We start from the raw sequence: 13,075 nt of genomic DNA, 5'->3' as shown, positions 1-13,075 counted from the left end.
ATACTATGTCTCCAAAATGTGACCATTTTTGCAGAAAAAAAATTTGGTCCAAAATTGGACAAAAACGACATACTATACTAAGTCGTCCAAAATATGAATTTTTTTTTGAAAAACATTTTTTTGGTCCAAAACGTGACAAAAACGTCACACTATACTATGTAGTACGTCATACTATACTTTGTCGTCCAAAATGTGACCATTTTATGGAAAAAAAGAATTTGGTCCAAAATTGGACAAAAACGACATACTATACTATGTCGTCCAAAATCTGACAATTTTTTTGAAAAACGTTTATTTGGTCCAAAGCTTGACAAAAACGTTACGCTATACTATGTAGTACGTCATACTATACTATGTCTCCAAAATGTGACCATTTTTCTAGAAAAAACAATTTGGTCCAAAATTTGACAAAAACGACATACTATACTATGTCGTCCAAAATCTGACAATTTTTTTGAAAAATGTTCTTTTGGTCCAAAACTTGACAAAAACGTCACACTATACTATGTAGTACGTCATACTATACTTTGTCGTCCAAAATCTGACAATTTTTTTGAAAAATGTTCTTTTGGTCCAAAACTTGACAAAAACGTCACACTATACTATGTAGTAGGTCATACTATACTATGTCTCCAAAATGTGACCATTTTTGCAGAAAAAAAACTTTGGTCCAAAATTTGACAAAAACGACATACTATACTATGCCGTCCAAAATCTGAAATTTTTTTTGAAAAACATTTTTTTGGTCCAAAACGAGACAAAAACGTCACAATATACTATGTAGTACGTCATACTATACTTTGTCGTCCAAAATGTGACCATTTTATGAAAAAAAAGAATTTGGTCAAAATTTGACAAAAACGACATACTATACTATGTCGTCCAAAATCTGACAATTTTTTTGAAAAATTTTCTTTTGGTCCAAAACTTGACAAAAACATCACACTATACTATGTAGTACGTCATACTATACTATGTCGTCCAAAATGTGACCATTTTTGCAGAAAAAAAATTTGGTCCAAAATTGGACAAAAACGACATACTATACTATGTCGTCCAAAATCTGACAATTTTTTGAAAAACGTTTTTTTGGTCCAAAACTTGACAAAAACGTCACACTATACTATGTAGTACGTCATACTATACTATGTCTCCAAAATGTGACCATTTTTGGAGAAAAAAAACTTTGGTCCAAAATTGGACAAAAACGACATACTATACTATGTCGTCCAAAATCTGACAATTTTTTTGAAAAACGTTTTTTTTGGTCCAAAACTTGACAAAAACGTTACACTATACTATGTAGTACGTCATGCTATACTATGTCTCCAAAATGTGACCATTTTTGTAGAAAAAAAATTTGGTCCAAAATTGGACAAAAACGACATACTATACTATGTCGTCCAAAATCTGACAATTTTTTGAAAAACGTTTTTTTGGTCCAAAACTTGACAAAAACGTCACATTATACTATGTAGTACGTCATACTATACTGTGTCTCCAAAATGTGACCATTTTTGGAGAAAAAACAATTTGGTCCAAAACTTGACAAAAACGTCATACTATACTATGTCGTCCAAAATGTGACCATTTTATGAAAAAAAAGAATTGTGGTCAAAATTTGACAAAAACGACATACTATACTATGTCGTCCAAAATCTGAAATCTTTTTTGAAAAACATTTTTTTGGTCCAAAACGTGACAAAAACGTCACAATATACTATGTAGTACGTCATACTATACTTTGTCGTCCAAAATGTGACCATTTTATGAAAAAAACTTTGGTCCAAAATTGGACAAAAACGATATACTATACTATGTCGTCCAAAATCTGACAATTTTTTTGAAAAACATTTTTTTGGTCCAAAACGTGACAAAAACGTCACACTATACTATGTAGTACGTCATACTATACTATGTCTCCAAAATGTGACCATTTTTGGAGAAAAAAGAGTTTGGTCCAAAATTTGACAAAAACGACATACTATACTATGTCGTCCAAAATCTGACAATTTTTTGAAAAACTTTTTTTGGTCCAAAACTTGACAAAAACGTCACACTATACTATGTAGTACGTCATACTATACTATGTCTCCAAAATGTGACCATTTTTGGAGAAAAAACAATTTGGTCCAAAATTGGACAAAAACGACATACTATACTATGTCGTCCAAAATCTGACAATTTTTTTGAAAAACATTTTTTTGGTCCAAAACTTGACAAAAACGTCACACTATACTATGTAGTAAGTCATACTATACTATGTCTCCAAAATGTGACCATTTTTGGAGAAAAAACAATTTGGTCCAAAATTGGACCAAAACGACATACTATACTATGTCGTCCAAAATCTGACAATTTTTTTGAAAAATTTTCTTTTGGTCCAAAACTTGACAAAAACGTCACACTATACTATGTAGTACTTCATACTATACTATGTCTCCAAAAAGTGACCATTTTTGCAAAAAAGAAATTTGGTCCAAAATTGGACAAAAACAACATACTATACTATGTCGTCCAAAATCTGACAATTTTTTGAAAAATGTTTTTTTGGTCCAAAACTTGACAAAAACGTCACACTATACTATGTAGTACGTCATACTATACTATGTCTCCAAAATGTGACCATTTTTGTAGAAAAAAAATATTTGGTCCAAAATTGGACAAAAACGACATACTATACTATGTCGTCCAAAATCTGACAATTTTTTGAAAAACGTTTTTTTGGTCCAAAACTTGACAAAAACGTCACACTATACTATGTAGTACGTCATACTATACTATGTCTCCAAAATGTGACCATTTTTGGAGAAAAAACAATTTGGTCCAAAATTGGACAAAAATGACATACAAAACTTGACAAAAACGTCACACTATACTATGTAGTACGTCATACTATACTATGTCTCCAAAATGTGACCATTTTTGGAGAAAAAAGAGTTTGGTCCAAAATTTGACAAAAACGACATACTATACTATGTCGTCCAAAATCTGACAATTTTTTTGAAAAACGTTTTTTGGTCCAAAACTTGACAAAAACGTCATACTATACTATGTAGTACGTCATACTATACTATGTCCCCAAAATGTGACCATTTTAGGAGAAAAAAAGGTTTGGTCCAAAACTTGACAAAAACGTCATACTATACTATGTAGTACGTCATACTATACTATGTCCCCAAAATGTGACCATTTTAGGAGAAAAAAAGGTTTGGTCCAAAACTTGACAAAAAAGTTACACTATACTATGTAGTACATCATACTATACTATGTCCCCAAAATGTGACCATTTTAGGAGAAGAAAACTTTGGTCCAAAATTGGACAAAAACGACATACTATACTATGTCGTCCAAAATCTGACAATATTTTTTGAAAAACGTTTTTTTGGTCCAAAACTTGACAAAAACGTCACACTATACTATGTAGTACGTCATACTATTCTATGTCGTCCAAAATGTGACCATTTTTTTGAAAAAAAAATTTTGAAAAACATTTTTTTGAAAAACATTTTTTTGAAAAACATTTTTTTGGTCCAAAACTTGACAAAAACGTCACACTATACTATGCAGTATGTCATACTATACTATGTCTCCAAAATGTGACCATTTTATGAAAAAAGAATTAAGTCCAAAATTTGACAAAAACGACATACAAAACTTGACAAAAACGTCACACTATACTATGTAGTACATCATACTATACTATGTCCCCAAAAATGTGACCATTTTTGGAGAAAAAAAATTTGGTCCAAAATTGGACAAAAACGACATACTATACTATGTCATCCAAAATCTGACAATTTTTTGGAAAAACATTTTTTTGGTCCAAAACTTGACAAAAACGTCACACTATACTATGTAGTAAGTCATACTATACTATATCTCCAATATGTGACCATTTTTGGAGAAAAAAAAATTGGTCCAAAATTGGACAAAAACGTCATACTATACTATGTTGTCCAAAATGTGACCATTTCATGAAAAAAAAAATTTGGTCAAAATTTGACAAAAACGTTACACTATACTATGTAGTACATCATACTATACTATGTCTCCAAAATGTGACCATTTTAGGAGAAGAAAACTTTGGTCCAAAATTGGACAAAAACGACATTCTATACTATGTCGTCCAAAATCTGACAATATTTTTTGAAAAACGTTTTTTTGGTCCAAAACTTGACAAAAACGTCACACTATACTATGTAGTAAGTCATACTATACTATGTCGTCCAAAATGTGACCATTTTTTTGAAAAACATTTTTTGAAAAACATTTTTTTGAAAAACATTTTTTTTGAAAAACAGTTTTTTTGAAAAACAGTTTTTTTGAAAAACATTTTTTTGAAAAACATTTTTTTGGTCCAAAACTTCACAAAAACGTCATACTATACTATGTCTCCAAAATGTGACCATTTTATGAAAAAAGAATAAAGTCCAAAATTTGACAAAAACGACATACAAAACTTGACAAAAACGTCACACTATACTATGTAGTACATCATACTATACTATGTCTCCAAAATGTGACCATTTTTGGAGAAAAAAAATTTGGTCCAAAATCGGACAAAAACAACATACTATACTATGTCGTTGACCTCAATGTCATACTACACTATTTCATCCAAAATCTGACCATGTTTTTGAAAAAAAAATTTGATCCAAAATTTGACCAAAACAACATACTATATCCTTTGTGTCGCGGGAAATAGTTTTATGGGTTGAGTTGGTTTGTTTAGAAAGCTCTTAGTTACGTATTTGCTCCGGTGTTGTCGGTGACAGTAGCGCAGCTAACTGCTAAATGACATCATTTAATCCGTTTTCCACAAAATAAAGTTTGTCGTTGACAATAAACTAAAAGTGTTAAATAATTAAAACAAAGCATTTAAAATCAAACCAGCATCTGACTAAAAAGAAAGAGGGAAATAAATAAAAACAAAATAAAAAAAAACACAAATCAGAATAGTTATTGGATAAATAGGGACATTTATTTTAATTGTAAAAATATATATGTATATATATTTTTAAATCCACTTTCATATTAAAAAAACATCACTTTTTATCATAAAAATTGGATTGATTGATTGATCTTCACTTTATTGATCCTGATGTGACGGAAACAAACATGATCACACACAGATGGATCAATAATGTGTTTTTAACAAAATAAAATAAAATAAACATTTTCACGTAAAGTTTTGGATCAATAAAGTTTTTCTTGCTGATCAAAATGCTAGTCCGTTTTGCGGAGACCACAGCGTCTCCTGAACTCTTGTCCTCGCTCATGGATCCATTTATTGGACACTGCAGAGACACAGACAGGAAGTGACGTCACAGACAGGAAGTGGCGTCACAGACAGGAAGTGGCGTCACAGACAACCTGAAGCAGAAACTCCCCGCGTTCACCACACGGCGGCGACAGTGAGCGTCGTGAACTCACCCCATTTGCTCCCGACCAGAACCGGACAGGCGGCGTGTCGGGTCCGAGCGTCTCCTTCTCCGCTGGCAAACAGGTTGTACCAGAACACGGCCGTCCCCTGGACACAAAGATCAATAACCTTTAATCAATCGATCAAATACAAACAAACTGCTCTCATAGGTTTGGTGAACTGCACCTTTATGGGCTTCACTGCAGCTCTGACATCAGTGAAGACTGTGGCGCCCCCTGCCTGTACGTCACTCATCTGCAGCAAGAAGGACAACATGTGTAAACAATATGCAAACAACACATCAATAACATATAAACAACACATAACAAGTAAACAACATGTAACCAACATGTAAACAACACTTAACACGTAAACAACACGTAAACAACACATAACATGTAAACAACACGTAAACAACACATAACATGTAAACAACACGTAAACAACATGAAAACACATAACATGTAAACAACACGTAAACACCATGTAAACACATAACATGGAAACAACACGTAAACATGTAAACAACACATAACATGGAAACAACACGTAAACAACATGTAAACACATAACATGTAAACAACACGTAAACAACACATAACATGGAAACACGTAAACGACACATAACATGGAAACAACATGTAAACACATAACATGTAAACAACACGTAAACACATAACATGTAAACAACACGTAAACACATAACATGGAAACAACACATAAACACGTAAACCACACATAACATGGAAACAACACGTAAACACATAAACAACACATAACATGTCAACAACACGTAAACAACACATAACATGTAAACAACACGTAAACACATAACATGTAAACAACACGTAAACACATAACATGGAAACAACACATAAACACGTAAACCACACATAACATGGAAACAACACATAAACACGTAAACCACACATAACATGTAACCAACATGTAAACACATGAACAGCACTTAACATGTCAACAACACGTAAACAACACATAACATGTAAACAACACATAAACACGTAAACAATACGTAAACAACACAAAACATGTTAACAAGTAAACATGTTAAAAACACGTAACAACACGTTTGTGCGAGAGCTTAAACAATGTGTAAACAACACCTAAACAACATGTAAACACGTATCACATAAACACATTAACAACACATAAAATGTAATCAACACAAAACACGTAAACAACACATAATCAACACATAACATGTAAACAGCACATAATAACATGCAAACAACACATAACATGTAAACAACACAAAGAACGTAAACAACACAACATAACATCTAAACAACACGTTACATGTAAACAACAGGCTGACGGACGTAAAGTAGCCAGGTGGCGATTCTCCTTCCAAACTCCTCCGCTGATTCTTCCTGTAAACAGGAAACAGGAAGTGGGTCAAACTGAGGTTCTGACTCTGCAGCGTCACTCACGCTTACAAACAAATAATCAATAAAAAAATAAAACAACAAACGTGTGCGTATTAAATATTTACCCGTCCAAAGTCATAGTGAGGCTCGTACTGTCCACCAACACCGTAGTTAGCCACCTACACACACACACACACACACACACTGACTGACTGACTGAGGGCATCTGCAGTACTGTGATGTCACCAGGTGGGGGCGTTACCTGCAGGTCTTCGGCTGTGGACAAGTCTAGACCCGTGATGTCCTCGATCCTCTGGTTGATCTTACGGACGACTGGATGTTCGTGTTCTGTGAGCCACGCACTGACGAGAGAGGAGGGGGCGGGGTCAGTGTGAGGGGGCGGGGCAAATTACAATAACATTCAAAAGAAATTAAAAAACAAAAACTACAAAAAAAGATGGAGCATAAAGAGGCGGAGCAAAGAGAGGGGGCGTGTCTCACCTCTTACTGATGCGGTAGTCAACCGTCTTCCCTTTGCCAGTTTTAGCATGATAGACGCCAGCTCGTCGCAGCTGAGGAGCCAATCAGCTGACAGTTAGTGACCTCTGACCTCCAGTCAGGGGTTCAAAACAGACTCAAAACATGACTCAGCAAAAAAACACAGCCATCGCATCGTGCGACTCACCCGGGGCTTGGCGAGCTCTTTGACCGTCTCTATGTCTCTGTCCGACACAATGTCATGGTAGCGGATGATGAGGGGGCGGTCCCACTCCACCTCCTGCTTCACTGGACCAATCACGTACCTCGGGTGACGGTTGTTGTCATAGTAACGGCAGAAGAGGCGGAGCTGTCTGTATGAGGTCTGACAGGAAGACGAGCAATGTTCATAACCTTTGACTAAGTCTTAACTAACCTCTGATTAACTAGACTAACCTTTGACTAAGTCTTAAATAACCTATGACTAAGTTAACTAACCTATGACTAACTAGACTAACCTATGACTGTCTTAACTAACCTATGACTAACTAGATTAACCTATGACTAAGTCTTAACTAACCTCTGATTAACTTGACTAACCTTTGACTAAGTCTTAAATAACCTATGACTAAGTCTTAACTAACCTATGACTAACTAGACTAACCTATGACTAACTAGACTAACCTATGACTAACTAGACTAACCTATGACTAAGTCTTAACTAACCTATGACTAACTAGACTAACCTATGACTAAGTCTTAACCAACCTATGACTAACTAGACTAACCTATGACTAAGTCTTGACTAACCTCTGATTAACTAGACTAACCTATGACTAACTAGACTAACCTATGACTAACTAGACTAACCTATGACTAAGTCTTAACTAACCTATGACTAACTAGATTAACCTATGACTGAGTCTTAACTAACCTATGACTAACTAGATTAACCTATGACTAAGTATTAACTAACGTATGACTGAGACTTAACTAACCTATGACTGAGTCTTAACAAACCTATGACTGAGACTTAACTAACCTATGACTAAGTCTTAAATAACCTATGACTAAGTCTTAAATAACCTATGACTAAGTCTTAACTAACCTATGACTAACTAGACTAACCTATGACTAACTAGACTAACCTATGACTAAGTCTTAACTAACCTATGACTTACTAGACTAACCTATGACTAAGTCTTGACTAACCTCTGATTAACTCGACTAACCTTTGACTAAGTCTTAAATAACCTATGACTAACTAGACTAACATATGACTAACCTATGACTAACTTGACTAACCTTTGACTAAGTCTTAAATAACCTATGACTAAGTCTTAACTAACCTATGACTAACTAGACTAACCTATGACTAACTAGACTAACCTATGACTAAGTCTTGACTAACCTCTGATTAACTTGACTAACTAGACTAATCTATGACTAACTAGACTAACCTATGACTAACCTATGACTAACTAGACTAACCTATGACTGAGTCTTAACTAACCTTTGACTAACTAGATTAACCTATGAATAAGTATTAACTAACCTATGACTGAGACTTAACTAACCTATGACTGAGTCTTAACAAACCTATGACTGAGACTTAACTAACCTATGACTGAGTCTTAACTAACCTATGGCTGGGACTTAACTAACCTATGACTGAGTCTTAACTAACCTATGACTAACTAGATTAACCTATGACTTACTAGAACCTATGACTAACTAGATTAACCTATGACTAACTAGATTAAGCTATGACTAACTAGACTAGCCTATGACTAACTAGATTAACCTATGACTGTGTCTTAACTAACCTATGACTAACTAGATTAACCTATGACTAACTAGATTAACCTATGACTGAGTCTTAACTAACCTATGACTGAGTCTTAACTAACCTATGACTAACTAGATTAACCTATGACTAAGTATTAACTAACCTATGACTGAGACTTAACTAACCTATGACTAACTAGATTAACCTATGACTGAGTCTTAACTAACCTATGACTGAGTCTTAACTAACCTATGACTAACTAGACTAATTAGATTAAGCTATGACTAACTAGATTAACCTATGACTACCTCTTAACTAACCTATAACTAACTTGACAATCATGCATTGTGAGTCGGTTAAGGTCGTGTTTGACCACTTCCTGTCTCCTCACCATGGCCACGCCTTCACCTCGACACAGCTCCTCGTAGCTCCGCCTCACTGGCAGGAAGTCATCGGTGACATCGTCCATGTCCCCCTTCTGTCTCTGCGCAGACTCCGCCCCTCCTACTGCTCTCCTCTGATTGGACAGCTGATGCTCGAAGTACTCGAGGTTTCCGGTCGCTCGCCGGTGCGTCGGATCTGAACACGACATCGTTAAACAAACGCCACAGCTGATTGGCTGAACGTGGCCCCGCCCCTTTTATTATTCTTCTGTCTTCCATCCAGTCTTATGTTATAAAACTCTATGTTTTTTTTATTTTTGCCCGTAAACAAAACAAAGGTGAACATTGTTACCCACCGAGCTCCAGCAGCCTCTTGGTGAGCTCCAGCGCTCTCTCCAGCTCCCCCTGCTGGTACAGCGAGTATGTCAGGTAGTCCAGGACGGCGATGGCGTCCACGCTGCTGGACGTCTCTCCCTCGTCCAACTGCTTCAGGGCCTGAACCAACCACAGCTGCATGTGACGGTAGTCGTTTTCCTCGTACGCCACCATCCCGATGTCGAAGCAGTCGCTGACCGTCAGAGAGCCGCGGTTAGAGGCGGAGCCTGAGCGGGTGACACCAGGTCAAAGGTCAAACACAGGAGCCACCGTTTTAACAACGCGACCTAACGCTAACGTCTCCGTGCTCCCTAAACGTGGTGGGCGGGGCTGCGGTGGCTGTGGTGGTGACTGTGGTGGGCGGGGCTGACCTGGCAGGCGTCCAGTGGCGATGGCGCCCGTGTCCAGCTGGTACGTGTCCTGCAGTCTCATCAGAGCTTTTGCTGCTCCGGTCTCATCGTCAGAGTCAGGGAAGTTCAGTCTGTGGACGGTCAGGTTAGAGACGAAGACTGAGGGACAGACGGGGACAGACAGAGAGACAGACAGAGAGAGACAAAGAGAGAGACAGAGAGACAGACAGGGACATAATAAATCACATTAGTCTTTGATTCAAACACTTTACGCTGTGTGTGTGTGTGTATGTGTGTGTGTGTACCTTCAGACATGTCACTCAGCACCAGACTCTCTAGCTCCGCCCACTCAGTGTTGAGCCTCTTGATGAGTTTGAAGGCGTTCACAGGGTGAGAGAGGAAACCTTCAGGGTCCTGAGTGACAGCAGCTGAGAGGACGTCCAGTTCATCAGCCCACCTACACACACACACACGCACACACACGCACGCGCACACACACACGTATGAACACACACACAAGTATGAACACACGCACAAGTATGAACACGCACACACACACACGCACGTATGAACATACACACACACACACACACACACACACACACCCACACGTATAAACACACACGTATGAACACACACACACACACACACACACACACACACCCACACGTATAAACACACACGTATGAACATACACACACACACACACACACACACACCCACACGTATAAACACACACGTATGAACACACACACACACACGTATGAACACACACGCATGAACACACGCACACACACACGTATGAACACGCACACACACGAACACGAACACACACACGTATGAACACACGCACACACGCGTATGAACACGCACACACACACACACACGTATGAACACGCAGACACAAACACGAACACACACACGTATGAACACGCACACACGCGTATGAACACACACGTATGAACACGCACACACACACGTATGAACACGCACACACACACGTATGAGCAAACACACACGAACACACACACGCACCCACACGTATGATCACACACACACGTATGAACACATGCACACACACACGTATGAACACACACGCACACACGTATGAACACACACGCACACACACACACACACACACACATGTATGAATACACACACACACACACACATGTATGAACACACACACACATGTATGAACACACACACATGAACACACACACACACGTATGAACACACACACACACACACACCCACACGTATGATCACACACACACGTATGAACACATGCACACACACACGTATGAACACACACGCACACACACACGTATGAACACACACACACACGTATGAATACACACACACACACACACACACATGTATGAACACACACACATGTATGAACACACACACACAAACACACAGACAGCAGTGATTTCCGCTCACACACTCACATACGTTTTGATTTGCTCCAGTTTCTTCTCCTCTGCTTGGACATAGTTCTTCAGAGCCGTGATCAGGTTCTTCTCTGTGGACAACAGCTCAGTCATGTGACCTACACACACACACACACACACACACACACACAGGTCCTACAGCTCCTGTCTTCACATCATCATCATCATCATCATCAGATCATGGTTTCACTCACTGATGGAGGTGAAGAAGTCGTCATGAGTGGAGGAGGAGGAGGAGGAGGAGGTGATGATGAGGAGGAGACAGAGGAGCAGAGACGACCAACACCAGGACGCCATTGTTCTGCCTCCGCACACACGTTTATATGCAACCTTTATTTTATTATATTATTATAGACATTTGAATTGCACTGTCTGTTATTGTCAGGTTCCTTTCGTAAAAGATCATTATAATAACTATTATAATAATAATAATAATAATAATGCGTTATAATTATTATTATAATTGACCTAAATTGGATCATTATAGGTCATTATAGGTCATTGTGAGTCTGAATGTTCTTACGTCTCTGAAGACAAGTGTGACCGGTTTAGCTTTAGCTCGACACGTCTCATCACATGACATTTGGCAGTTTGGAAGTAAAGTACCTTTGTATCAGAATTATAATTAGATAGATACATAATTGTTAATTTTATTTTTTTAAATGTTTTATTTTTTTAAACATTAAGAAACGTTATTAGGCTAAGATTTAGAAATCAACGCCATTTGTGGCCCCAGTTCAAGATTAAGCACAATACTTTAATACAGAATCCATTTAACCCTTAAGAGTAAAAGTGAAAACAGTGAACTTTAACTAACTCACGTCATCATTTCAACTAAATTAACTCAAACAGAAAATTCAGCTGTGTTTAAACTGTGTTTACTTTGTCAAAGGTTAAGATTAGTTAACATTTAGTTAAGATCAAGTTACAGCAACTGGGTTAACGAAATTAGACTCACTTTAACGATGTTGTTGTCAATGAAATAATAATTAAACAACTGTGTGTGTGTGTGTGTGTGTTTACCTGAACAGAGGAGCAGATCCACTCCTTTATTCTTCTTCTTCTTCTTCTTCTTCACAGGATCATCACCGTCTTTGTTCCGGATCAGAGGTGGAAACAGGTGCAGTCATATGGGAAACCACGCCCCTTCTGTAAAAAAAAAAAAAAGAAATCACACACACACACAGAGAGAGAGAGAGAAAGTATCCCAGAATGCATTTCACAACAACCATTAGCATGAACAGTGATAACTCCGCGTCACCTGTTAGCCAATAAATCTGGAAATATTACGGTTTTTGTGTCACGGGAAATATTTTTGTGTCGATTTCATGCGAGAACGTCGACGTTTAAGTAGCGAATCTGCGATCGGTTTGTTAAGAAAACGCTTCATTGCGGATTTGCTCCGGTGTTGTCGGAGATACTAGCGCAGCT

The 13,075-nt window shown here is 37.4% G+C and overlaps 1 protein-coding gene across 1 annotated transcript in view; it reads right to left on the bottom strand.

The window, feature by feature from the left end:
* Positions 1 to 5,099: 5,099 nt before the first annotated feature.
* LOC310940091 (prolyl 4-hydroxylase subunit alpha-1-like) overlaps positions 5,100 to 13,075 on the bottom strand; it is an 8,961-nt gene continuing 985 nt past the window's right edge. The window contains exons 2-16 of the mRNA XM_083905014.1: positions 12,668 to 12,793; positions 11,839 to 11,949; positions 11,646 to 11,742; positions 10,493 to 10,644; positions 10,209 to 10,346; positions 9,819 to 10,064; positions 9,471 to 9,658; positions 7,499 to 7,675; positions 7,315 to 7,385; positions 7,076 to 7,175; positions 6,939 to 6,992; positions 6,766 to 6,816; positions 5,612 to 5,680; positions 5,437 to 5,533; positions 5,100 to 5,300 (exon numbers count right to left, since the gene is read on the bottom strand). Of these exons, the coding sequence (XP_083761140.1) occupies positions 5,230 to 5,300; positions 5,437 to 5,533; positions 5,612 to 5,680; positions 6,766 to 6,816; positions 6,939 to 6,992; positions 7,076 to 7,175; positions 7,315 to 7,385; positions 7,499 to 7,675; positions 9,471 to 9,658; positions 9,819 to 10,064; positions 10,209 to 10,346; positions 10,493 to 10,644; positions 11,646 to 11,742; positions 11,839 to 11,941 (1,614 nt within the window). The 5' untranslated portion in view covers positions 11,942 to 11,949; positions 12,668 to 12,793 and the 3' untranslated portion in view covers positions 5,100 to 5,229. The remainder of the gene's footprint in view (positions 5,301 to 5,436; positions 5,534 to 5,611; positions 5,681 to 6,765; positions 6,817 to 6,938; positions 6,993 to 7,075; positions 7,176 to 7,314; positions 7,386 to 7,498; positions 7,676 to 9,470; positions 9,659 to 9,818; positions 10,065 to 10,208; positions 10,347 to 10,492; positions 10,645 to 11,645; positions 11,743 to 11,838; positions 11,950 to 12,667; positions 12,794 to 13,075) is intronic.

The sequence above is a fragment of the Microchirus variegatus genome, assembly GCF_963457635.1.
Source record: "Microchirus variegatus genome assembly, chromosome: 18".
In the NCBI taxonomy this organism is placed as follows: Eukaryota; Metazoa; Chordata; class Actinopteri; order Pleuronectiformes; family Soleidae; genus Microchirus; species Microchirus variegatus.
This window is presented reverse-complemented; position numbering and strand designations above follow the sequence as displayed.